Source organism: Anguilla anguilla, chromosome 10 (assembly GCF_013347855.1).
Source record: "Anguilla anguilla isolate fAngAng1 chromosome 10, fAngAng1.pri, whole genome shotgun sequence".
Lineage (NCBI taxonomy): Eukaryota > Metazoa > Chordata > Actinopteri > Anguilliformes > Anguillidae > Anguilla > Anguilla anguilla.
The window spans coordinates 31457865-31485767 of record NC_049210.1 but is presented as its reverse complement, the minus strand read 5'-3'; the positions used below and the strand labels follow the sequence as shown (position 1 = coordinate 31485767).

Below are 27903 nucleotides of genomic sequence, written 5' to 3'. Positions count from 1 at the left end.
TTGCTGAAGACTGCACAGCATTAAAAAAATAATTCTACAGCAGTATTTGATATTTTAAAATCGGAAATGGGATAAGAGAGACAGCTGTTCACTTTGTCAAGAAAATTATATCACAAACATGGGTCTTCACAGACATATGCTTTATTTTCTGAAGATTGTAATAAAAACAAAAATCTATTTTAATTAACTCAGTTTTATTGCTACCCTGGTCACTTTGCGCTATTCACAATGCATGATTTTTGTAGTTTCCAAAGCAAATGAGAATTCATCTGGCTTGCTAATTTCTCAGCAAGAATTCCAATTTCAAATGAAATTGTGCCATAGTATGTCAATGTCAACTGTATAGCTTAATTTCAGCAAATAAAAAATTTAAATATTCACATCAAACCCTGCAATTAACTAGCTTTTTCATGATTTTACAGCCCTTCTACAGTATATCTTTAAAATAAATGTCACAGACCCCAACTGGGGAAAAAAATCCAATCCTTGAAACTGTAGGTGAGCTTTGGCAAAGAGAAGTAACCATACATGCCAACATCATGGTACTTTAACTCACAGACTTTTGAAAAAACAATCCAAGAAACCTCTTCAAAGGGTTAAATGCAAACTGATATGCAATAATTAGGAATGGGTGCATTTTTCCACAGAAAACATGCACTTGATTCATAAAACTGGTACAGCTGTCATTTGCCATTGTAATTTTAAATGTAAATATGGCCCAGATTCTGCCATGCAGATGATTGGTTTGGATTTGAAAGAAAAAAGAAAACTTTTAAAGTTACATTTTACATAAAGTTACATTCATTACCCTGAATTAGAGAAGTGGAACAAAAAAGAATAATAATGTGACAACACCATCTTTGGTTGACTATTTGACAGTGCCAGAAAACACAAAAATGAAAAGGACAGGAAAATAAATTCTATATTAGTAATGTTATCGTGTGAAATCACAAGTATTGCAATTATTTAATTCAAGACGGATTTACTGCATAAATTATACATTTTAGTATTCTTCATCAACTTCCCTCCTCTTCATCCATTTGCAGTCCAGAGTCAATGGCCACACAGACAGTGGCCAGCTGCTTCTCAAAGTTTAACAGCTGATGATTACAGTCCTTCTCAAGCATCTTCTTCCAGATCTTAACTGCAAACAAAAATAATTGCATACTTGTATTTATTTTCATTAGAAAAATCCACAACAGATCAACAACATGCCAACATGTCAAGAGTTAATTACTTTATTTAGACCCAAATGCAAAACTGATCGAAGCATTGATGGGCTGTACTGAGTAGCTACTATTTGTACAGTATCTGACTAACCCAAAAAATATGTGTCAGTATTTGCATACTTATTTAGTGTTCAAAATGGACATTAAAAGCCATTTTAGGGTTGCTGCCATTAGCCTACAAATTGACTTGTTTGCACAAATTAAAACAGTTTTTTGTATTTCTAAGATATTTAAAAGAAATTCTAGATCTTCCTCATCCATTGACTTCAGTTCATTTTGAAATTAGGCTTTGCAGACCCTTTTCATTTAAAAAAAATACTATCTGAAAAAAGTGCAGAGAGCTTTCTTTGTTGGGTCAAAACATATTCCTCTAGGTAGGGAAATGAATGATCAACCTTCGTTTTTATGGTTACTTCTCACCTAACATACATTTACAGCACCTAACATACAGGCTGCATTAATAAGGATCAACATCTCCAGATTTTCTTTATTCATTACATGCATTGGCACTTCACAAGTACAGAATGATCTTTATAAGCAACTTTATAAGGGAAGGTCAGGTAGTAATATTAGCCAAAAATTTGACGGAAATCATTCTGAAGAATTGGACTATAATTTATTCAACCTTTTCCAGATTAAGTTGCAATTACACACCAATGATACACCTAACGTCCAGTGTCACTTCTGCCTTTTCTGTCTAAAACTTTTGAACGTGCTTAAACAACAATCTTCTATTCTCCATCAGAACAACCTGCTTGACCCTCACCAGTCTGGCTTTCGATCTGGGCACTCAACAGAGACTGCCCTCCTGGCTGTGACAGACGCACTCGTCACTGCAAGAGCCTCATCTCTCTTCTTTGTCCTAATCCTCCTAGACCTGTCTGCAGCATTCGACACGGTCAACCACAAACTACTCATCTCCACTTTGGCTGAGATGGGCATTGCTGGGACTGCCCTGTCTTAGTTCGCTTCCTATCTTGCCGATAGGACTTACCAGGTCACCTCGATGGGTCTGTCTCTGCACCTCACCCTCTTGGTACAAGTGTCCCGCAGGGATCTGTACCGGGGCCTCTGCTGTTCTCTATATACACTAAATCTCTTGATACAGTCATTAATTCACATAGCTTGTCCTATCACTCTTATGCAGATGATACACAACTATTCTTCACTTTCCCTCTCTGCCTTACAGGTCAACAAATATCTTCCTACCTGGCTGACATCTCAACTTGGATGGCCAGACATCATCTGAAGCTCAACGTCAACAAGACAGAGTAGCTGTTCATCCCCTGCAAGACCTCCCTACTATGCAAGCTCTCAATCACTGTTGATGGCACCACAGTGACTACCTCTCACTCTGTAAAGAGCCTGGGGGTGGTCCTGGATGACCAGCTGGACCTCAAGGACCACATCAAGGCAACATCATGGTCCTGCAGATTCCTCCTATACAACATCAGGAGGATTCAACCATACCTGACCACGCATTCCACCCAGCTACTTGTCCAGGCTATGGTGACCTCCTGTCTTGATTACTGCAACTACCTCCTTGCAAGCCTGCCAGCGTGTGTCATACAGCCACTACAAATGATTTAGAATGCTGCTGTGCGACTTGTCTTCAACATTCCTAAGTTACACGTAAGGCTGTATTGTACCAGTGTTTTCACTGAACAATACACTTTTTATAATGGGCAGCAACCTGCTCTAAGCTAGCGACGAGGAATTGTTTATGTACAAGAATATTAATGAGTACACACACCCTGTTCTTATCTGCTGAACAGATCATGGTAATCTAATAGTGTTTATTGCCAGGTAATGGTTATAATTGGGTTAAAACATGAAAGAAGCATAAAGAATAAAATCAATTGCCACTTCTTGGGACTATAACCACAATGTGACTCCAGTTTCCCAGACCTTTAAGTTTTTTTTGGAAAATGGCAGAAAATACGGTGAAAATGGTGGGTGCCGTGTGGCTTAGATCATAAATTCCCAAACCAGCTGCTATTTTTTAAGTCAGTTTCTCATGCAAACAAGCCTATCAAGTTTGGTATGCCTTTGGAGTACCAGCTAAAATTTATTACACATCAAATATGATGGGGAAAAATTACAATCCTGACAAAAGCAACAGAGTTCTAGCACCTGTGGTGGTCAGAAGCTACTTGCACAATTAAGCTACTTTCAGACCCCTTTCAATGTCCCATCACTGATACCATGTCTTTTTATAACAAGGTAAGGACTGTCCCTGGTTTGCTCTGTATTTTTATTTTACCCCATGTCATTTTCTTGGTCAACAGCCTTAAGTTTCACAGTAATCTACACACATTGGCCACATTCCTTATGGCATTAACTTAGTGATGGTTTCATTTTTGACAATGCAAGTTGGGTTGCATTTTTGCTCACAGTTGTCAGCTACAGACAGGCTGTTATTGTGTGTGTTAAATGCGGTTTCTATCAGAAAGCCAACATATAAGAAAAACACTGAACATGTGTTCAAATAAGTGGTAACTGACATGTTTTTGATTATTGGTTAATTTCCTATTTGTCACTACATAATTCCATTCCTGAAAGGTTCATATTTAGATTTTCTTTTAGCTCTGAACACTGATTATGAAAATCTGGTTCATGTGACAGCCATATGACATACATTCATGATATATCAGGCCCTCGTTAACTGTACTTACTGTATTCTGGTTCTTCATTTTCTGTAGGACTAACAGGTGAGTTAAGGCTAGGTTCATCAACAGGAATTTTCTGCTCTTCTTGTGCTGAGTTCTCCAAGTTCGCAATCATCACTTCGTAAGCCTTCCTGGCTTGGGATGAAAGCTCAATCATATTATGATAATGGTCCTGTAAACATTACAGAAGAAAGACATGTATGAATGAGGCATTATAATAGCATGTCATTCACAAAGAATTAATTAAATAAAGAGCTATTTTAATCATAGTTGATACAGTTCTGGGGTGTCATGTCCGATTTCTCCAGAGCCACAAACCAGCAGGTTTCTTTTCCACCAAAGTGCCTTCTCGCTATTAAATTACCATCTGAATTAATCTAATTTTCCCAACAGGACTTAGCAAAAATTGTTGCATGAGGAGAAAATTTGTGAACACCAAAACTTCTAATGTTCAACTAAATCAAATGCTGGAATAAAAGCCTTTGTGTGTGGTGGGGAATACTCCCACTGCAGGGCTTAAATGCAGTCCTGTGCAATGACTCGTGTCTAGCCATATTGAATTTGCTGCAATTCTTTATTTGGAAAAACCTACTTTGGTGAACTAGCCCTAAGGCGTTGTGACTGATCACCACCATATTTGGCATGAATCATCTTGAGAGTACTTTGACCAAAAGTTATTAAATGGTAGTTTCTAGCCCAAATAATATGGTGCAAATAATTTGAAAGCAAAGACATTGCATAAAATTGGACTACTTGGGGGTGGCTATACCAGAAAAAAATCTTTTATGCCGATTACTCTGCAATGAAAGCAGATATATCAACCAAACTGTTTGTGGACCATTGCTGTAAAGGATCTTAACTGGAAAATCATATGCCCTTGGGGTCAACCAAAAAAATACCTAAATACCAAAAAAACAGGTTCAAACAGCAATTAAAACTGAATCTGGACAGAACATAACGATGATGGGTCCGAATTGGGCAACTAACAAAATTGGTCACATGTAGGCGCTGTAGCGCTTGGCTCCTTCATTGCTGCTTGCAGCTATATTTATTTTTATGTTTGCATTTTTTCATTTACTTAACATGACTTTTTAATATAGCAAAGTTTGTGGGTGGTCCCTGTTGCCATTTTTAAGAGTAGTTTTAAGAGTGGTAAGCGGCAGCCTTGCCATACAAATACTCTCTTGTCTTTAGGCAATTAAGTCTTTCTGCGGGATTCAATCAAGGAAAGAACACCCAAAACAATACCAACATAGCATTTGTGTTCTATACACTTTGTTAAAGCTTGGCTTTATGTACAAATTCATGTGCTGCTCACATCGCTTGATGTATAAAATTTTCACAATGTAGGAAAAGCAATGTTTTCTTTAAAACTCAGATTGCCTTCCAACAATTTTTTTGATCAATTCTTACAAGCCTTCGCAGCAAGCAACCCCACCTGTGCTCCGTCGTAGTTGAAGATGCCAACAAGGCTAACAGGCACAGCCTTGTTGACACAGCGTCCCAGGGCCTTCCGGGAGAGCGCAAAGACAAAGGGTACATTCTGCTCACGACAGGTGTCAATGATGGTATGGAGCGCTTCGTCCAGACCACCTGTTAAAAATAAACATAGCCCAATAATCAACACCAAATACATGCATAGCTACATACAAACCTATTTACATATGCAACATGAAGTCACCACCGAAATAACAACAATTATATATAAACATGTACAGTTAAATACAAAAGTACTGGGAGAGTGACACAGTTTTGGTTGTTTTGTACTTCATTACATTGGGTTGGACATGAAAAAATAAATATGAGATTAAATTGCAGACTGTCGGCTTTAATTTGAGGGTATTTACATCCATAACGGGTGATCGTCCTACACAGATCACCCGTTATGGATGTAAATACCCTCTTTTTATACACAGTCCAGTTAGGGGAGCAATAGTAATGGGACAAGTGAACATAATCTGAAATTAAGTCATCCTATTTAGTAATTGGTTGCAAATCCTTCGCATTCGATGACTGCCTGGAGTCTGTGACCCATAGACATCACCAGATGCCGTGTATTTTCCCTGGTGATGTTCTGCCAGGCCTGTACTGCAGCCAGATTAATTTCCTGTTTGTTTTTGGGGCATTTTGCAGTCAGTCTCAAGTGCATCAAGTGCAACAAAACTGAGATAGCATTCTATTGGAGCTGGCTCACTTATCTTCATTGATCAGGTGGCAGCAGTCACCTCATGTTTTTTAAGACATACGTGAAAGTAATTGGGAATACATGGAAATGCTTCTTAAATGTATTTTCAAATACATTTTGTAATTTAAATTCTAGTATTTGTAAATGCTGTATTTCAAGTAATTTTTAAAAAGTATTTAAAAGTTATTAAAATACTTTAAATATGTATTTGACTCAAGTCTGGTAATCAAACATTTACACAGCTTTTGAACGTAGCTGACAGCTTCCTTCTAGCTGAAACTACAGCTTAGCTATTCTAATGCATACTGACTTACTTTCACTTAGTGTTTTCACATGAGTGGAAGCTTAGCACACGCTTTACTGGAGCTTTGTTTGCTTATCGGCAAATGCTTGGGATAAAAGACACTGCAGTAGTGATAAAGGGCACTATATTATTGTAAATCATTCATTGTTTGATTATACATTTTTGTTATTTTCCTCCTTGTGAGCTCTCACTCTGTTGTGATCAGGAGGGTTACTGCTGACACCCCTGATTTACTTCAGCAGCAGTCTGAGCACACAGCAAGGTAAAACCAAACAGTTTGATTGTTTCTAAGTGAATTTAGTTTGTGTATTGACTAACCAGTATGAACCAATTTTGTACATAGAAGCTCTCCAAAAGAACAGCATTTGACTGAAATACAGGGATTACTCCAAAATGAGAATGGATAAATAAAGAATATTTGTTTTGTGAGGTTCCAGAGGGTACCACCCTCTATAGAATTAGCATCTGGAAGTGGAATATGGCTGGGAAAAAGATATACATAATATTACAATTTGGAGAGGTTTGGTGCCATTTGGAGAGGTTTTTGGAAGATATGGGCCCACCTTTTGGAAAACGCAAATTTGACTTTTACTTTATTGTATACATCCTGGGGTATGAAAAAATAGGGTATTGAATAAAGAAGGTCAACCATGAGAGACGAAGCCTTCAACAAGTTCTCCACACTTCTGTAATTCTCTCCCTCTCCATTTGAGACGTGCTCCCACTATGAGCACTTTCCAATCAATATTCCCATTTGGCTTTTGGTCTATACTACAACATGTATTATTGGTCTCTTCAACTACCATTGTCATTATTACGTTTGTATGGTTTAAGAATAATTATTTTGTTCCCCTTTATATTATTAAGCCAATCTACCTTTAAAAGTGATGGAACATTACCTTTGGACTGTATCCGCTCACAGTTTGGGGAAATGATGACACATTTGACCTTCCCTAGTTTGAGGTGTTTCAGAACCTCCCGCAGGCCCATGACCAACCGCCTCTTCATTCGGGCCTTCATAGGATCTTTCTGATACAGGCGGTCCTGGAACCGGACCAACTCCTTCAGCAGGACGGTCACACATTCGTCCACGTCTTTGCTCAGCATTTGGCTGCAGTAGCTGATGGGGTGAACAACACAAGACAGACACAACCGTCACAGGCCAATGGAGTTCACAGCAAGCAATGACAAGCAGCATGATTATAAGTATCTTGGTATATGAGAGATAAATGTGCCTGTGATTCTGATTTCTGTGTATTTTAGTATGTGTGCAACAAAAGGCCCCCTGCAACCGTCTGGCAGAATGCCTTTACAAAAATAATTTTTCAGTCATTTGTGGCAGTACCACACCACTTTTGTTTCAGTTTAGCTTCCACGCTAACTGAGAGCATCAATACGGCAAGCACCGACAAATGTACCCTTTGAAACTGAATATCCTGTCTGGCCTTCATAATCTCTTTACAGTCAGGAACACACATTTCTTTCATTGCATTTTCTTACATTTTCATAGTGGGTAAAGTATGGAAAATGCACAAAACTGTGCAGGTCAAGAACAGTCTGCATTTTGGGCGTCTGTCAACAACAACACACAAAGGCAGAATATGTGCCCTCCATAATGTTTTGGACAAAGTTAAAGCAACCAATGAGTATTTATGGACACAAAATGTAATGTTCTGACTGGCTAAGTCAATCACCTGACCAGAATCCGAATTAACATGTATTTCACTTTCTGAAGGCAAGAATGAAGGCAAAAAAGCTACCAAAACAAACAGGAACTGAAGATGGCTGTAGTAGAGGCTTAGCAGAGCATCGCCAGGGAGGACAGGCAGTGCTTGATGTCTAGGGGTCACATACTTCAGGCAGTCATCAGATGTAAAGGTTTGCACCCAATTACTAAATATGATGACTTAATTTAAGATTATGTTCATTTGCCCAATTACTTTTGGTCCCCTAAAATGTGGGGGAACTATAAAAAGGGCTGTACTTCCTGCACTGTTCACCAGACAGGGATGTAAATACCCTCAAATTGACGATGACCATCTGCACTTTATGCTTATACTCCATTTCAAATTCAATGTCCTGGAGTAGAGCCAAAACAACAAAAATGTATGTCACTGTCCAAATACTTACGGAGTGCACTGTATACCACTTCTAAGAACCCAAATTTCCGGGAACATAATTTCCCAGAAAATTGTAATGTTTTTACAAAATGAAAAAAGAAAACAAGTAACATTTGTCTAACTAAATTACTAAATGGAAAAAAGATATTGCTGTATGCAGCCCAGGAGCCTCACAAGTGTTGGACAACTATTTATGTAATGTTACCTGGTTATTTAATTAAATTATTACATAAATTGTTACATAAACTAGATAATTAAATAATTACATAAACACACACAGACAGTTAAATGTACTGGGACACCTGGTTGGTTTATCATTGATCAAATTTGTATTTCCCAATTAAGCAATGACTTGTGAGGCAAAACTCACAATGTCTGCATGTACAGTATTTCAAGTGCTTTTTTAAAACAGACATTACAACAATGCCAAGTCCCCCTATTCCAAGTCAGCATAAGTATTGGGACAAAATGACCATCAGCTGTTTCAACTTTCACAGGTTTACCAAAGTACTCCAATTATTTATAAATGGAAAGCTGAGTGTCAGGGCATATGTTACATCCTTTGAAAGCATTTCTGGAGTTTACTTTATAAGGTGCAAGATGCAAAAGGAGAAAACTGCACACGAGGGACAGGGAACTGGATATGACAACCAAGAAAGCTATTGTAAGGATAAAAGAAAAAAAATTATATTGCAGAATTGTTTGTGCATTCTCAAGTCAATAGTATAAGAGTCCTAAAGAAGAAAGTAACTACTAGAGGACTTAGGGATCACCAGCGAGCAGCAGCCTGTGGTTTTATACAGTAGTACCTTGGCAGCATTGAAAAGGGTCCCACCCTCAATGTGTCAACAAGACTGTTAAATAAAGAATGTACATTGTGTATGTGTGTGTGTGTGTTTCTGCACTGGATGACAGTTAAATCTTACTCTCTGAATTTCCTGCTGTGGATTTTAGGGCGACAGGGTAAACAGGCTTCTTGGTGGGTGTTGTCTTCTGCAATTTCCTCTGCGTCCCTCTCCTGTTCAGGATCGTGTTCTTCAGGAGAAGCACCTTCATACAGCTCGGTGTCTGGGGAATCTGTGAAGCAACACAACTCATTATTTCTGCTAACAAATGAAACCCTTACCCAATTCTACTAGACATTCACTAAATGGGCTATTCCAATGAAGCAGTTACAGGTGATTATGAGTCTGAAATCCATATTTAAGTATCCACACTGTCCAAAAAACGATTAATATCTCTGGGGATACCTCCCATGTGTTCACAACTTATGCCATCGTCCCACAGTACCGATGCATAAGATTCAAGCACTCTGTTATCCCAGAATCCATTTAAATGCTGAATGCAAGGACCAACAATACAATTTCAATTTGATGGTGAGGATTTTATCGGTGAGGTATTTATGTGGACGTGATACCTGTATGTTTTGTGTGGATGTATCTGTCTTTCATCTTTGTATCTATGTGAAACTGCTGCTTTAAGATGCAAGATAAATTTCTGTATAATCAGACAAAGTATTACGTATCATATCATATTTTGAATAATGTCTCATCAGAAGCTGAGAAGTGCGATGACTCAATGAATCGCAACAATTACTATCCATTCCTGGCTATGGTAGCCTAACCGAAATTTACCGCAGAAACTTATGCTTTGTTGTGCATACAATGTGCTTCTTTGCATCCACTTTAATGTCCGACCACTTCTTTTAAATTTCTGCTTGGCTGCTTAAGTTTGGCAGCTGTGACATACTACCACTTCCGAATGCCTCAAGTATTTCCACCAAGCATCTGACTTCTTTCTCCAGAACAAGCATCGCATCTTACACTCTTTCTATTTTTTGCTTTGCGGTCTGACATTGGAATCACAAGCTGATTTATATGCATATCATATTCACAATATGCATTCCATTAACCATTTACCGTTAATTGTGCAAGTTAATGGGGCAGAATATTAAGCTCATGCACTTATGCAAAATATCAAGTTGATTGTGATTAATAAAGAGAAATTTGCATGCGGCATATGCACGGTTTTATAAATCAGGATATTTTTGACTGTACACTTTTTCTATTTTGTGTGTGCACAACATTTTAGTATGAAATCTACAGTTTTATAAATGAGGCCCTAGGTTTCCATATTTTCAGTTTATTTTACTCATTACTCAATAACAGAACAAAATGATTTTAAAGAGCCTTGGTGGAACCCTGTTGTTTATATGTCACATAGTCCTTGTTCCTGCACTTTAACCTTGCACACAAACAGGCGGAGATATTAAATGTGCTAGGGCTGTCAACATTGGCCAAAAAAGACGTTCAAATATTCCATCTAAAAACACAGTTTTGAATATTTATATTTGAATGTATTTGAATATATATTACAATTTTAAATGCTGAATTACATTTGACCAACTTTTGGGCTGTGTCACTGCGCATTATGTCCATAAGACGGAAAACTCATGAAACGAGAGACATAGCTAATATAGGTACATACGTTTATTAGAACATAAACATGAATGCAGTCAAGTTGGAAAAAAACGTTAACATTCATGACAGGATCCGCATACAGTATGCTCTTTTAAAGCTTTTGTTTAAATAAAATTAAGGCACACAATTTCGAAAAATATGACTAAAAATAATTTTGATCCTGATGGATAATTTATAATAAAGTGCTATTAAAAACTGAAAAGTACTTTCTTGGACTTTCTGGAGAAGGACATGCAACAAAAGTCACAGAGTAGTCAAGGCAAATCACGGAAAACAGAAAAAAGAGGTAGAAATCACTGAGAATTTTCACGAAGCACCGAGATCTTATGCGTAGCAGTGGGAAACAATTGAATAGCATGCAACTGTGGTGATAGTAATTGAAGTTTTGAAAAAAAAAAAAAAAAAAAAAAAAACAGTGGGCAACAATATATTTTGAGGCAGGACTGTGGGACCCATTTTTGCATTTTTTGTTCCTGTCTCTGTCTGTGCATGCCCCTGGCAGCAGCAAATATTTATATGATATAGCCAATAATGTTAGTGCTGCTACAAAAACAAAATTTGTCTGCAAAAAAATAATGGCATAACACCAAAGCAATATAAAAAGCAATATAAATCTAATAGAAAAGAGGAAATGCTTCAAAGATAAAAGGAAAAAAAAACTTGCACCAACCCACCACACTGTGCATAGCCCAGCTCCCAAACACCCTCCAAACGCTCATCTGCCTAGGCCTGGACGCTAGGCCTCGAATAGAGCCCATAATTAGGTAATGGGCCACAGCTGATGGGATTACAATGAGTCACAGCTGCGGCCATACTTGTCTGTAAGGCCGGTGCTGCCCCCTGGAGGGCAGCTCCCCAATTCCCTTCCAGGCATCACAATACAAAAAAATACGAGTAAATGTTTTGATTGGCTGGAGGGGCAGTGTACGTTTGGAATAATTCATTTTTCAGCTGACTTTTACAGCAAAAATGTTTTTGTTTTTTTCACATAGCCTTTCAGGGCTTCTCTCATCAATAGAGTTCAACATAGTAAATTTTTCACTTCACAAGGGAGATACACTGCTGGACCACCTTGTCTTGCATAGTCAAATGTCAAGTCTGACAAGCATACTAGCAAGTTTAGGGACCAATATATACAAAAGTACTGGGGGTGACTCCCCCAAACTTACGCATATAGCTGCAATAGCCTATTTAATGACCAACAACATTGCGTCTCACAAAAACAAATCTGACACGTGCATGGTCAAGTCTAATAGTCTATACATCTCCATATTCTCACATCTTAAAAAAAGCATGTTGAGCCGACTGTACACTTGCATTGCGTAGGCTACACATAAGAATGTTTTCACGTCAGTTTTAAGTGTTTATAAATCTCAATTTATGCGTAGATTTCCACGTAAGATAAAGTCTATTGAATTTAGGATCATATCCGTGCTTACAAAAATTTTATAAACAAGGCCCCAGGTTATTTATGAGTTGTTCATTTGTTTTATGAATTGTTTTTGTGTTCTATGATTTGTTTATTTGTCTTGCTCTTCAGGGCCACCTTAGTTATATCAAACATGGATCACTATGCGAGAAAGCTGACTTGATTTCTGTCCGCAAGAACAACACAGTTACGCACAGGAATCAATTTAGTATTCTGGGATTTGAATGGGAATCACTGGGATTCTGACCACCTTTGTCACAAATGTACTACTTTGTTCACATTCTAAAGTCATATTTTTGGAGATACTATGTTTTTCCGCAAATCACCAAGTAGTCTATCATGAACCTTGTCTTAACACACAGTTGCATAATAAAAACAAAAGGCATCGACTCACAGGTACCCGCAAAATTTCAGTTTTGGTTTAAATAAGCAGTCTTGTAACAAAAATGTCACAGCAAAGATAAGAATATAGAAATGTAAAAATGAATACTGTATTACTATTTATATAATATACTTTATTTATACTAACTACTATAAGTACAAATATATCCAGAACACAGCCATCTTCATACAATCTGAGAAAATACTGGTACTTGCCATGTGAATAAACAGTTTTGGTGCAGACTGTTTCATAGTTTTATAACTCCTTTCACTTACGACTTTTGATTGTATGAATAGAATTGAAGAATAGAAGTGCTTTTACAATGGGCTTTTTAATATGATTCCCTCGTGCAAGTAATAATTTTAAAAAGCAGCAGTTTCAATTTTCAGTAAACTAAAAATAAATAAGGAAAATGCAAAATGTATAATTCTAAAATATATAGTTTGTGTTTGCTGGCAATTGATGTTCTTTGGCCAAGGAACAATGATCAATTTAAAATTTTTAAATTTTTAAATTACTTCCAAACATTTTGCCTGCAAATAGACAAAAAGATAAACAAATAAATATAGCTTAATACCTAAATAACGGTTCTAAAAATGCATTTCACTTATTTTGTCTGAAAGCAATTTATCATTATTATCACCCCATTTCACCGAGCAACAGTCATGTAACCAGGAGGCAGCGATTTCTACTTGATTAAAATAGCAGCAAAAATTTATGAACTTGAATAGGCTTAAGGCTGAGCCTAATATGATCAGCAAATGTTTGTTGTATTGTCATTTTAAGTGCTTTGTTCTGCACTGCAGACTAAAGCCAATTAATGCATTGTCTACCATCCAAATTAGGCCTATCTGTTGATCTGAGATGAACAACAGAAATTGTGTTAACAAGCTAAGATTTTTTTATTTTTACATCTGTATTCAATAAGGGATGACTCATCGTTATACAGAAGAATTAAAAAAAAAAAAATAAGCAGCCAACGATGAAAGATCATGACAACCGCTTTTGTTGAGAAAAGATTTACGCCAACAAACTGAATGGGTGCTGATCATCCTGTTATGCACGCCATATGTATGTTTATAAAATTTCAAATTTTATTTTAATAGTTGCCCATAACTACAAGATTACTTTTTACATATCATTAAAAACACGTGTCTCTCATTCAAGCAATGATAATAGCTATAGTTGGAAAACTGAAATATTTCCGTACACAAAAAAAAAAATTATCCTAGAGTGAACAATTTTTCAACACTAAACTATTTTTCAACATTAAATCAAAGTCACATACCTGTCATCTGATAAAAGTCACACTAGGACTAACAACAACTAGGACTACTAGGACTAACAAGAGGTACATGTTTAATGTATTACCTTTGTATCTAGAATAGCATTAGCTTGCAATGGGTGACGTGTCAATTTCAATATAATTTTGCCATAATTTCAATTTAAAAAGGTACTATTTTAGCCAGTATCCTAGCTAACATTTGTCAGCTATCAGTAAAAAATAACTACCTCCAATAACAGTCAAAAGCAGCTAAATAGTGGCTGCTGTTGGGTCTAGATGAAAACTATTTAATAATAAATAATAAAACGAATAAATTAAAGCATATTTAATTCATTTGCACATTAAAAATAGAAGTGGAAGGAAATAAACACAAGTTGGCTTGAATTTTCATAATTGAAATGATCAGAGGGCCCCAAAAAACAGGTCTTCCACAAAGAGAGCCAGAAGAATGCATTTTCATAAATTTGGTCTAGTAAAAAATATGTGGTCAGATCAATTCAGCTTTTAAGTGATGACTTACTGTAATGCTATCCCACAAATAACAAATATGCAGAAACCTCTGATTTTAGGATCACTTTAATTTAATAGTTTTCATAATTAAAGTCTGACTGGGGGTTCAAGGAGTCTCACATACTAGGAACGCAATGCCAGGGCTTACATATTGTCCATACGTGTGTGTGCTTAACCTGAGTAAATTAGTTTTGATTTTGAATACTTGCTTCAGCTTACTGCACAGCTTCAACTAGGCCAAAAACACTCAAGCAGGTGTGTAAATCTTCCCAGTATGAATAGAGCCAAAGGTACATATATAGTACTAGCAATCTGCACAAAAAGTACAACAAATATCACCTACAGGTAAATTTAAAGCAACAGGTTTTTAATTTACATTGGCCATATGAAGAGGCCAAATAGCAATTTTTGCAGTTCAGCTGCTTGTTTATACCCGGGAAAATTACCCAGCATCTGTCTGTCTGCCCCTGTTTGACCCTGCAGATCCTCCTCTGATACAGTGGTTTCCTGTTGGTCTTCTGTTGGATTACTGGAGGGCCTGGATTCCTCAGCTTGAGGGACAAATCCTTGCTCTTCCAGCAAGCGGTTCTGCTTCCTCTCCTCTCTCTCTTTTAAAATAATCTGCGGCATGAATGGAAATAAAGTTCAATGAGAAATGGTTCAGGAACTGCTAAAACTGACTGTTCAAGTCCCATTGTCTCTGTTATACTCACCTTTTTCAGAGGTGTGGGTTTTTTTGCTTTAGGAACTTCACGCTGCTTGCCTTTCTTCACAAGGGGACTGGTGGAGTCCAGAGGGTTGTGGGCAATCTTTTGCTGCTCCCTAGGGTGCTTCTTCTGAGCAGAGGGGTCCTTCTGTACCACTGGTAATGTCCCTCCAACTGCATTATGAAGATTGAAGCAATTTAAAACATGACAAATCAGATGAGCGATGTTTCAAGAAGTTATTATTTATAATTTCCCACACAGACACTTCCCTTGGCATAAAACTTGACACAGTCCCCTATTTATTTTTTTCTGACAGGATGAACCAGTGTTGGGACTTGGGATGGCAATCGTTAGGATTGTTTTGACAGACACTTCTATCAATTCGGACTGTCAAAAGATGGTTTGATATTCAAATACTATTTAAATTGTAGAAAATGACATTCATAGAAAATGTAGACAATGTGGACTCTGTCTGCGCAGCAAAATTTTGACCATCACAAATAAATTCTCAATCAATGGGAATCGCTGATTATTGTGTTGCTTTCGAGTTTTTAACTGTATACGTTATAGTGCTATATCTTGGGCACGTCCATATGAAGAAAGATTTCTTTTTTTTAATCTGAGTGAGACTTCCTAGATAAATAAATATAATTATATTCTATAAATTTATAAATATATAAAATAAATAAATAAATTAATTAATTTCTGAGGGTTTCCTAATTGGATAACAGTGCCTAGAGTGGCTTTAAAAGTTTTACAAGCTTAAGTACAATTTGCATATCCCATTTTAAATTTGGTTTACCTGAAAGGATAACTGGCTTTGTGTCATGCTTGGACTTTTGTGACTGTTGCTTCTGTTCCAGAACAGCTAGCATGCTCCCCAGGTCAAGCTGCACAGGAGCCTTGCTCTTCTTTCCACCACCTTTCTCAGATTTCTGCCAATACAAAAACATGTCAATTCACATTTGAATATTTTTTATATACCCATCATTACCACAATATAGCATAAGCATTTCTCTGATGAACTATGAAGAGCTAGGCTGACTATAATTTTATTCATTTACACACACAAGAGTCAAACAAATAAAAAGGTATTCAATTAACCTAATATTTAAAATATTCTATCAGGATTTAACTTGAATCACAAAAAATAACTGTAATTGATTTTTTTTTTAAATACGAAAAGTAAATAAAAATAAAATAAACAGCACTAGAGAAAAATATATAGTGTCCTTTGCAGTGGAGGCCGATCAGGGAACTCCCTTTACAGAATATGAATATCCCCAGTTATGAGGGAGCTGTGCAAAGAACTGGGGATCCAGCTAAAATTCCAGTGTCCTTATCACCTCCAAAGTACTGGTACGGTGGAGAGAGCAAATAGAACATTGAAGCGGGAAAGCCGAAATCGGGTAGGTGCTGTCTCCGCGGTGCAGGTGGCAAAGAGGAGAGCCCTGTGTTGAAGTTCTCCCCAGTAGTTCCTATGAAATTCCCTACCAGCACTTGTATGGTAGGAGAAGGTGATGTACGTGTGTTCAGAGATGATCCAACCCAATATTGCGTAGAACTAACGAACACCAAAAACATCTCAATAGGTTTGCAGCACAGCAGCCCCAACCTGAGGACTTGCAGCAGCTGAAAGCAGGTAACACAGGTCGCATCCAGGCTGGACAGGTGGTGTTCATAAGAAACCATGGGAAAGCTGCCTTGTCAAGCGGTCAGGATGCTGCACTGTGTCGTAGCTCATGCTGAATGCAGTGTAGGTAAAATGGGATCACGTGACCCACATCAAACCCACACACAAAGCCACACCTACAGTTGCCTTGAACGGAACAATGCATAACCAGGAAACCGAGGAGTTCTCTCTCTGCGAGTCCAGATTTGATTAGTGCAACCTTTGGACGGTCACATTAAAATCAGTACAAATTGAGTAAGCTTTTTTTATTTTTTTTCTGGCAGAAGAAGAAAAAAAAACTAGAAAGTTCTTGTCCAGAAATCACATTTTTGTGAATTCCTTTGCTCATAAATAATGCTGTGGTTTCTTCACATCAGCCTCAGAGCACAAAAGGCTCTTACAAAAATAAGTCAAATAATCAGACATGTTGTATAATAACATGGCCAGAATAAGAGCTTCAGTTGGAACATGGCCTTCCCACACCAAATGCTACAGTGCTGAGGTTTCCTCCCTGTGCCATGAGATGCCAGAATGGGAAGACTGATCTAGCAAATGTTTCCTGGTATAAATGCGTGACAGGAACCAAAAACCCATGAGCAGTTCACAGTAAAAAAGAAAATTAAACAATGATGGTAAATCGAACCAATGGTTCCTATTCTTGTGTGGCTGACTGTAGAAGGAGCCACACCAATGACCCAAATAAATATATTCAATCTAATGTATTTGTCGCAAACAAAAAATTGTTAAGCATAAATTTGCATTAGAGCCTCCTCATACCCACAAAGCTACAGAAGGAGCTATTGCCTTTTCTTGGGAGACCAATTCTTCACATTATTTATTCTTCATTGTTATCAGGCCATGTTCCCATATCCGTCAAGATGGCAGAAAAGCCACTACTCAAGAAACCAAATTTGGATCCCACTGACTTGGCCAATTATAGATCTATTTAAAAACGACAAAGATTACACTACACCAGAACCTTTGACACATAAACACAAAAAAAACTAAAGCCTGAGTAGGGCAAGGACAAAACAGCTGAAAAAAGCATTGGAAAACCAGAAAATGGAGCATAATTCCAATTATGATTTAACAGTAATTGGTAAGTGCAAATATTCTAACTAAAATGTGGATCACCTAAAATGGTGTCCATTTTTAAGAAGCATGCAGGAAATGTGATAAAATGTTGTTCAGCCAGAAAAATAAGGCATACAGGCCATGTGAGACACATTCACACTAGAAAAGAATGCTTCCTGAGCCATTCAAAGCATGGCAACTAAAGTGTTCTGCCAAAGAGCACGAAATGAAATAGTTTTATTTAGTTTGTGAAGATGCAGGTGGACACTGAATTTGCTAAGAACAGTTATTGTACGCTTGCATCATGCTGAATATTTCTAACATACAGTCTAGCTGCTGCATTGATCTTCCAATCCTAGATAAATGAATAGTTACGAGTGCCTACCTGTCCCTTCTTCGTCTCTGTGGCTACAGGTGGTGGAGGAGGCTTCTTTGCAGTTGTCTGGTCTTTCCGTTTGTTTAGATGCAATTCACTTATGTCTCTTTGTGGTGCGGATTCGTTAGTGTTCTGTACCAAGACAGGGAAAGTAGTGTGCCTTAATAAACCTGATGACAGAGAAATTATTTAATCCAAGTACAAATCTTCCTTGAAAGCACATCTTTTAGAGTTTTTGGACAGGAACTACTTTAAAATTTAAAAGGCCCAAATCAGAATCATACTTTTTAAAAATGTTTTTGAATGTTTTTAAATGTTTAAATACAACAAAAAAAATCAGTAAAATGACATGACATGACCCTGTAAGCTTAAAAACATTAGATACTGCTCAGTGCTGGAGGATTTGGTATTGGTCATTGAAAGCCTTTTCACGTCATTGAGGGTTTACAACTTGAAATGTTTCAGAAGCTATATCAGCGTTCACCAACAAGCGCAAATCCACAATACCTGCGACCGTATGCGCATGCATCCATGTGTGCATGCATCCACGCACACACCCTCGCACAAACACGTGACCTCTTCTTTGGCTCATGACCAACCTTTCCACAAAATCATGTGCAAATCTGTGAATCCAATTGGGAGTTATGCGCCTTTTTGTGATAGGCCACGCCCATTACCACACCCCCTCTTGGTCAATCGGCTGAAAGTTACTCAGCTCTACCTTCGGTCATGACCAACCTCCATGCCAAATTTCAGCTTCCTGGGGCAAAAACTGTGTCCACTACGGGGTGGGACACTTTTGTGGACCAACCGACCAACCAAACCGACCGACCGACCGACAGACAGAGATAGCTGCGGACGCAGCTAATAAAAACTGTACTAGCTGTACTATGGTAGACATTTGCAGCTGTTATACGCAAAGCACACTTTAACACCTTTACTGTACCTCTTTGTGTCTCTTCGCCATGCTGCTGTATAAAAAAAGGTTTGTGGTATTGCTTAGCCCTCTGAAAGGGCTGACAGATGCAAGAGCCAAGTCCGGAAATTCCCCTTCATCCTATAAGAGAAAGTTACATTTTAAGGACCAAGTGAAAAGGTTACTGCACTATAAAAAGTTCATCTTTTAGGCAAACTGCACCTGTCCTTGAACTAAATATTCACTTGAAATATTACGTGTGTGTTCATTTGAAACTGTCAAACCATATTTTGCCCCCTATTCAGTTAGTTCAAAGTGTAGGAGCAAAGCTCCTGACCAACAAACGCTTCCAAATAAATACCAGAATACCAGAATACGAGGATATGAGTTCTCTTGCTGTGCTAAAATTGGCAAAGCACAATTTTAATTTCAAGATTCCAGAGATTTGCAATGACCTTCCCCAGACTGTTCATGTAGCAGAAATTGTTCTGGTCTTTAATTCAAAGTGCAAGTTATCTGTTTTTTGTCTTCACTGACATGCTTCATTGCCAAAGCATAGGAGTGAACCATCCTTTCAGTTAACTTTTCTCCTGTTAATGTGGGGTGTTAGCTTGAGTTGTCTAGTGAGTTATTTTTTTAAATTGTTAGATTAGTATTTAGTCTCTTTCCTTTCTGTGCATGTTCTTTGTTTATGAGTTGGTTAATCCTGAAGCCAGTTTTATTGTGTTAAAATAATTTATATTGAAAAAAATAACATTACTGTTGTCAGTTAAAAACAGTGTCAGCTAGATTCGGTTTTGGTCTTGTGGGTTGGGAGAGATCTGTTCCTATCATGGTCCAACCCATGACCTAAACTCTTATTATATTTATTATTAGCAATATTACATATGCTATTATGATAGTCGATTGCATATTTTTGTACTACTAGGAATATAAATATTATTATTATTTATAATTGTTGTTATTGTGGTTCTTATCAAGCATTACTCATTTTTATATAATTTCAATTGACTTACTCAAAATAAATATGTTTTACAATCCACCATTAAAACAACACCTCAGATTTCATCATAACATCGGTACAGAGTGTTTAAGAAGTTGACCTAGATTCCTGCGCACACACAACTTGATGCTATTTTGGTTGGATAATCACCATTTTTTGGGTGTTTTCTGGGATGTTACCTCAAAATTGTCAGCAAGAAGCATAGGTTAGCCATACAGCATATATTGTACAAGGCTACCAGACATCAGGCTGCGCTAGCAGATTTGGCTGTTGGTAGACCTGAGGCAGTTATTTACAAAAGGTATTTGTTTTTGCATTTCAAAGTTGTAAATGTACTCCTATACACAAAACATATATTCTGTATGTCTACAAATATATACTGAAAAAACTCAGGTCCTCCTTCCAAATCATATGAAAATAAAAATCAAGTTACTGCAAACCATTTAGGCCATAAGGCTCATAGGAATGAGGCCTACTCCAAAACAATGCTACCGTGTTTCTTACATGCTTTCATTTGCTTTTTATAACTTGCAAATGGTTTACATCTGACCATCTCAGACCAAGTGAATATGCTCTTTCAAGCAGGAAGATTCCTTTAAAATATTGACTAAAGATGAATAAGGTTATTAAAATAAGGGACAAGGCCTACGCATAGGCCAGGTTTACTTTGTGACCATGCGGTTGAGCTGATCATTAACTTGCTGTTAGCACAGAAACATATTAATCCAGAAGAGCACATGACCTGTGTCCACATAGCTGAGTGGGTTTAGACTGCATGTGTACTTTAACAGACAAAGCCAGAACTCCCACTGCTCAAAAGCATGTGGAACAAAAAACTATTCATGCTGTGAAATTAAAAGATATTTTTTTAATCTTATATAAATGTATTTACCCAGTCAGTTTGTTAGTTTCATATTTATTACCTGAAACTGTGGTGGCTTCTGGTCAGTCGTTGGGGTGTCACAGTTCTCCACCTGTGTGTCATCATTTGCTTTTTTAGATTTCTTTTTCTTCCTTTTCTTCTTGGATACTTGTTCCAGTGCTGATTGTGGTTTATCCTCCTTTAGTAAATGGAAATTGCTCGTTTTTTATGTATTCTATTCATCTCTATCCCTACATCAACATTCATATAACCACTGCAGAAGATGGTATGTTCACCAAAATCAGCAAAATGGAAAATGATACCCTAATGAAACAAGTCAGAGTACACAGCCTAATCAAACTAAGCTTTGCTAGTGTTTCACACGTGAGTAGCCTGTTTCAACAACAAAACCATAGTCATGTAAATAATGATTTCACACAACAAAGGACTCAAATTCTTACTGGTAATTAAGACTACCCTTTCCAAGAAAGATTTTACTCCTGAATATCCTCTATTCCTGATGCATTAAGATCACACGTTTTGCCGCATTTACATTAAATGAAAAATGATACATACCACAATAAAGACCATTCAAAAACAATACCTGGGAGGAGGCCTTGGAGCTGGCAGCATTGATTTTCCAGGTAATGGTTTCCCTTGGTAGCAGAGAGGCAACACTGGCCCAGGAAGTTGCTGGCAGTTCAGGGCTGTGGAACACAGGTTGACCTGGGGACACCAGTTTTAGTTGTGATTTTTTTTCCGAGGTCAGATTACTGTAAATGTAACCCATAATGCATACTACAGTTATTGGGCTTCACCTATAAATGACACGCATGTATTTGAAAACTGTTGGTAAATGTTGAAGGATTATTTCATTTTCACTTGCAGGACTGCTGTGAAAGAAGTCCATTTGCTCTTTTTTCAAATGCATTCTAAAAACTGGCAGGTGTTAAAAAAAATTTTACATTCTCATTGCACACAAATACTAAACCTATTGCAACAGCATATAAAAAGCATGAATGTACAAATACGAATATCAGAGTAATGTTTTCCAAAACTGCATGCTGTATTTTTTGTCAGTAGTGAATGCAGATATGTGATAACATTATACAGTTTGCAACTATCATCTGCATCCTTAATTAAAAGTTGGTTAATCTGGATTACACAGAAAACTGGCATGAATATATCAAGCAGCTTTTATTGAAGAAACATTAAACATCATGAAATTTTGACTTTTAAAAAAAAAAATTTTTTTATTTGAACAACAGCAAGCAGTTTTGTTTTTCGGTTTATTTTCAAAAGTTGTAATAATTACGCTAAAGACTCTTCATGATGTTCCTGAAAAGAAGGGAAACAATCTAATTGGGTAAAATATCCTGAACGTAATATTGCCGAGCTAGGCAAAATGGGGTTAATGGCAGACAAACAGTGAGTTTGGAGTTCCTGGCAATCTGGGTTATTACATAATATTATCATTATATGTACCAGTGTCATAATACAACAGGGTACGTAAGCTATGTGGTAAATATGTGCCAAAATCAGTCACATAGCTAGCTACTGCTAGTGATCTCCATTTATCTGGCTAGCTAGCTAGTGAAGTGAGACATGGACAGGAACAATAGCTGGTTAGCTAGCAAGAACAAATAATAATGATCAGTGTTTTTGCATGACAACCACATCTGTGGTAAATGTACACCTTTGCTATATTGTATATTGCCATTTTTCCACTTTAACAAAATATTTGTAGCTGCACGAGCTGACTTAGACACAATGGGAGGCTGTCCTTACCAATTTTGACTCAGTACCACCGATACTGTAAAAAAACTATTACCGTTATCCATCCATCCAAATTGTGAATTACATGGCTGACAGGGCACATGCAAATCTTTGTAACCAGGTTAAATTGGACTCCAACGACAAACACTGTCAGTATAAACGGCAGAATAATATTAGTTAGACACTCGCTAGCATTAGCCAAGTTCAATCGCTTTTATGCGGTTTAGGAAGGGGCACAGAACAAAAAAAATGTCACGTCCTATCACACAGGTCATAGAACAAAGGCGTCAACCACAGAAGAAGAAAAAAGAACAATAGAAAAAGACAACAGAAGAATAAAGAACACTGTTTCTGTCATTAGACAAGAACACTTTATAACACAAGAGCACCAGTATTATTGCAACTAGTCATCACAAAGACCAATAAAGTATGAACTCCATCTGTAAAAACATACCAATGATGAACATGTCGGAACACACAAAAAGTTTTGTTTGGGACTACAACATTGGTCAACTAGCATTATATGACTTTAGGTTAACTCATAGTTAATAATGATTGATAATGTACATTTAACAGATTTCCTCGAAGCAGGGTTAGCATAGGCACATACAGAACGCCTCAATTTGCTCTAGTTCAATTCTAATGTTAAGCAGCTCGGACACAGACAATCGTTGATGCAACTCTGCATGTCCATTATAGCACTGTGTGTCTCTGTGCACACGCTCATGCTGGGGGAGGCAGGGGTATAGCTAGCCTGTGGAACAACAGTCAAATATGCTCAGTGCCCACCCCCCACCCCCCAAAATTAAAATCAAACCTACACACTTCACTTGCAAATGCATATCGAAATTCAGGCTTCAATAATTCTTCATATTTTTGTTATAATATTTTAAAAATTGGTACAAAGCAACAGCTGTTTTAATATGAATCACACTGTACCCTCTCCCCCTCTTGTTTACCTTCTTTTTTACCTGCTTCCTGTTGTCTTTTGGTCACCGGCTCCATACTTGACCTTGATTCCTTAAAAAGATAAAATGCATTAATTTAATTACAGAATAACACTTCAGAGTGCAAAGACTTGACTTGACTTCCAAATGCATCATGCAGAACGCCCCCACCAGCCAGCAGAGCAGCCCAGGACTTCCCGTGCTCCGGGAGGGAGGAGGAAGAAGGGCTGCCTTGTCGTCCGGGGGAGGTTGCAACATGTACTGGACTGTTCCGGGGCCACCCACCCTGACTCTTTAGTGGAGTGTTTTTATTTTGTTTTTGTTTTTTGCTTTGTTGGGAGTGTGGGGGGGGGGGGGGGGGGGGGTAGGCAGGCTTCGGCCTTGCCTCAGTTTGGCGTTGGGGGTATGTGGTGTGGGGATGGTGGGCACACCTGCCCTGGGTCAAGCTAATTAGACCTGGCTAGTTAGATAATTGGTTATGAATTAGATAATTGGCCAGGCTAATTGGACCCGGGAACAGAAGTGGCTGCACCTGTGCGTAGTGAGGTAATCAGTGCGCATAGGTTAAATCTGCCATCCCCACTCACAGAGAGGAGCCTCTCTGTCATGATAGTGTTTTACATCTGCTCATTTGGCTGTACCATCTTGCCAACCCTCGTAAATAAATGTGGACTGTTGGAACATCATCTCCCTGTGTCTCTGTGCTGGAGGGCCCCTAGGAAAGCCACTTCGGTGGCCTGTGGCAGGCTTGTTTGCCACAGTATTTTTCCAAGCCTAAATTTCTCACTATAAAAGTTCACCGGAACTGTCTGGGCGTGGTAATGAGAACTGTCAGTTAGCTATGCTTGACAGACCGTGCCCCGTTACCATAGCTACCTCCATGATACGCGCGCATCTTGGGAGATTGAATTTTCACAAGCTAGCTAACTTAGTATATCAAGTATCGACAGCTAAGGACGTTGACTTATATCCAATTTTTGTATCCAATTTTTGCTAGTTAGCTAGCCAGCCAAGTTAAGATAAAACCACAACTATAACGTCCTTATGAAAGCAAACTAGCTAGCTAATGTTATCAATAACATTACATTATGAAAGCAAACTACATAGCTAGCTAACGTTAGCTAGCTAGCTATAAATGAATATAACCAACCAGAGATAGTCTAATAGTGCTCAAAAAGCACTCTAATAAGTGAACCTAACGTTAGTCAAATATTTGCATCGTCTTGCCTGTATGCCAGCGGCACAAACTATGGGTCACGAGTTATCCACTTAGAATGAGCTATCACAGCAATCTGACTGACTGTGTAGGGATGGCAAAACGTAGATTTAGAATGTCGCCAGCAGTGTATGCGCGTGAGCTCAACAATACATTTCTCACAGAAAAGGTAGTTTGTCGCCTTTTTTTAGTTCATTACAGTGGTGATAGAAGTGGTGCTGTGCTGTTAGCCTTTACTGATCGCCGTACATGGTTAATGTGAAGTAGCTAGCACAATCAGACAGCACTAACCCATAAAAATGTACTTTGAATGATACTTGCTCAATCGAACGGTAAATCTGGAAAAACATTTGATTATAGTCAGCGGCACCAAAATTTTCTTTCACACCCTCAATAAATGGCACAAGTCCCAGTAGAAGATTGAATTAAACCTTTTAAAGATATATATTTTCTGAAACATTATCGATTTCACTTGGCCACAGTGAGTGAAACTAGGCGATCTGAGCGTATTGTTTCCATGTAAATTCCGTCATAAGGATTCAGCCTTGTTGTTTGCTACCTAAACTTCACAGCACACTTGTAGCAGGACGGTGTGTCCAGTCAGATTTCTTTACGGGGCGTGGAAAGGGGAGTGGTTACTGTACTTGTGACGCACTAAGTTGATAACATTCTCAACCGGCTGAAAATAGGATGATAAATTTTAAACAATTATTTCTCCAAAAATAAAGAACGGACATATTTAATACTTTACTCATCGTGTTCCTTTAATGCCTCTTGTGCAAATAGCACATAAAACCGAGAAAGTGTTAAAACAACCATGTTACTCCTTTAAGAGTACATTACTTGCTAGCTACATTAAAACGGCACTATAATAACCTGCCTCTAACCATCGTTGCTGCTATATTAGAATTTCAATTTAGCAGATGCTCATATCCAGTCACTTACATGCATAAAAATGGATCCAAAGTGTTTAAGCAATGCCAACGGGATGAGACAAAGTTAGCTAGGCCTATCGGTGTCACCAATAGTAGCCCAGTAGTTTACTGATACTACAACTTTATATGCCACTGTAGATAGCTACAAGAGGGGATTGCTCTGAATATGACATTACATTAGCCAACATAAATGAACAATAGTTAGCTAACACATTACTTTAAATCATGTAGGTGAATGATTATATGTTTCTTGGTATAAATGTCTGAATTTTATTTCTCAGTTCAATAAAAAAAAAAACAATTAGTCAGTCTATTGTGTAAACAATAACCCATTAAAAACACTTACTGTAATCCATTGCTATATGACAAACACTTTCATTTATTTGTAATTTATGGTAAAGGAAAAATGACTGAATCGACACCTATGTGTTTCGTTGCGTTACAATACATGTGTATTTGCATGTATTTATGTGTATGCATGTATCTCCCCTCAGGAAAAGCACTGTCCTATTTTCATGCATTTTCAATAATTTCTCAATAATAACACTCAATAATAATCTTTGTTGTGCAGTTTCATTAACCCAAAAACATGGCTGAGGCTCACTTCAGGTTTCTTATGTACTAACTACGGATTTTCCCCTGAATTTTATGATGAGTGGTGCTGGGATATATTGCATGATATCATATGATACAAATTGAATAACCGCGGCTGAAGGGAACTTTAACAAGGTGGACCCTAGAAAGTTTTAAAATAAGAAAGTGTGCTTAGTTCACTTTTGAACTATTATACACTTCAGGAACGTATACGTCGGCTTATACTTGAACTTCTATGCAACTTTCAGTGCATCAAATAGGCTATACCCCAGTACAAAAAATGATACTAAAATACTGAACTAGTAGTAACTACTGCTCCCTGGATGTTTAAGTTACTTTTGAGTTTTATTAAGTAAAAAGTGGGCCTATTTACTATCGAAGTTGTCAAAGTCAGACGCTAATGGTGTAGCCATATGGTTTAGCTAATGGTGTACACCCCCCATTTATACGGGGGTACATTATCGATCATGTTTTAAACGCTCCGCGCTACGATGGCATTACAAACGGACTGAGTGGGTGACTGACGAGTGATTTTTTTCATACATGGTATGTTTTATCTAAATGCAATCACAGCATATAACCTTTTCCCTAAATATCGTATTTCTCGATATAATTATGCCGTCGATAAAATTATGATAACATTCCCTACGCTTGTGGTTCAAACACTCTTTGCGGTAAGAAGGAATTTTAGGGCAGCACTTCCGGCATTGCATGTAACAGTGATAAATTTCGCTTGCAGTCACATCTGACCAGGCTGAATGTAAACAAACAAGTAAGGCACTCTTCACGGTAGGAAGAATTTTTACGACAGCGTTAGGGGAATAGCAGCAGTTACTCCAAACAGGACATCCTCTCTATTTGCAAGCACCACAGTTAACGTGAACATTAACTAATTTTAGAATTTGACTACGATCTACAGTTGAATAATTTCCGCCACACGTAGTAAAAGCTAGCGACATAGCCAACTTGCCATCTTGGAAGATATCGTGACGAACACCAGCTAGCTACCTGGCTACTTCACCTTTCAAAAAACTTTACCAAACTATTATCTTACCTACATGTAGCAAGCAAACGTTATTCAAGAACACAACTAGCTACTGTGTCTATTTTAAAATATAGTACCTTATTCGGTGCATGTGCGTGATGTTTCATGGTTTCGAGTAATTCACGAACATTCGCAGAGCGTAAGCTGCGTTGGTCTTTGAAGCTGTCAATTGTTGCGGGCAACAATT

General features: G+C 37.7%; 1 protein-coding gene across 2 annotated transcripts; it reads right to left on the bottom strand.

The window, feature by feature from the left end:
• Window positions 1–121: 121 nt before the first annotated feature.
• On the bottom strand, window positions 122–27903 carry LOC118206538 (selenocysteine insertion sequence-binding protein 2-like). Of its 2 annotated transcripts, none has more exons than XM_035379339.1 (14): window positions 27794–27903; window positions 23939–23999; window positions 21808–21929; window positions 21265–21402; window positions 19369–19479; window positions 18432–18554; window positions 16103–16235; window positions 15307–15473; window positions 15040–15214; window positions 9434–9584; window positions 7287–7507; window positions 5337–5491; window positions 3905–4070; window positions 122–1144 (listed from the first exon to the last, which is right to left on the bottom strand). In XM_035379339.1, the coding sequence occupies exons 1-14, from the start codon at window positions 27821–27823 to the stop codon at window positions 1017–1019; spliced, it is 1881 nt and encodes a 626-aa protein (XP_035235230.1). In that variant the 5' UTR covers window positions 27824–27903; the 3' UTR covers window positions 122–1016. The 2 variants fall into 2 exon arrangements, with proteins under 2 accessions (XP_035235230.1, XP_035235231.1); XM_035379340.1 differs by having other exon boundaries at window positions 23951–23999.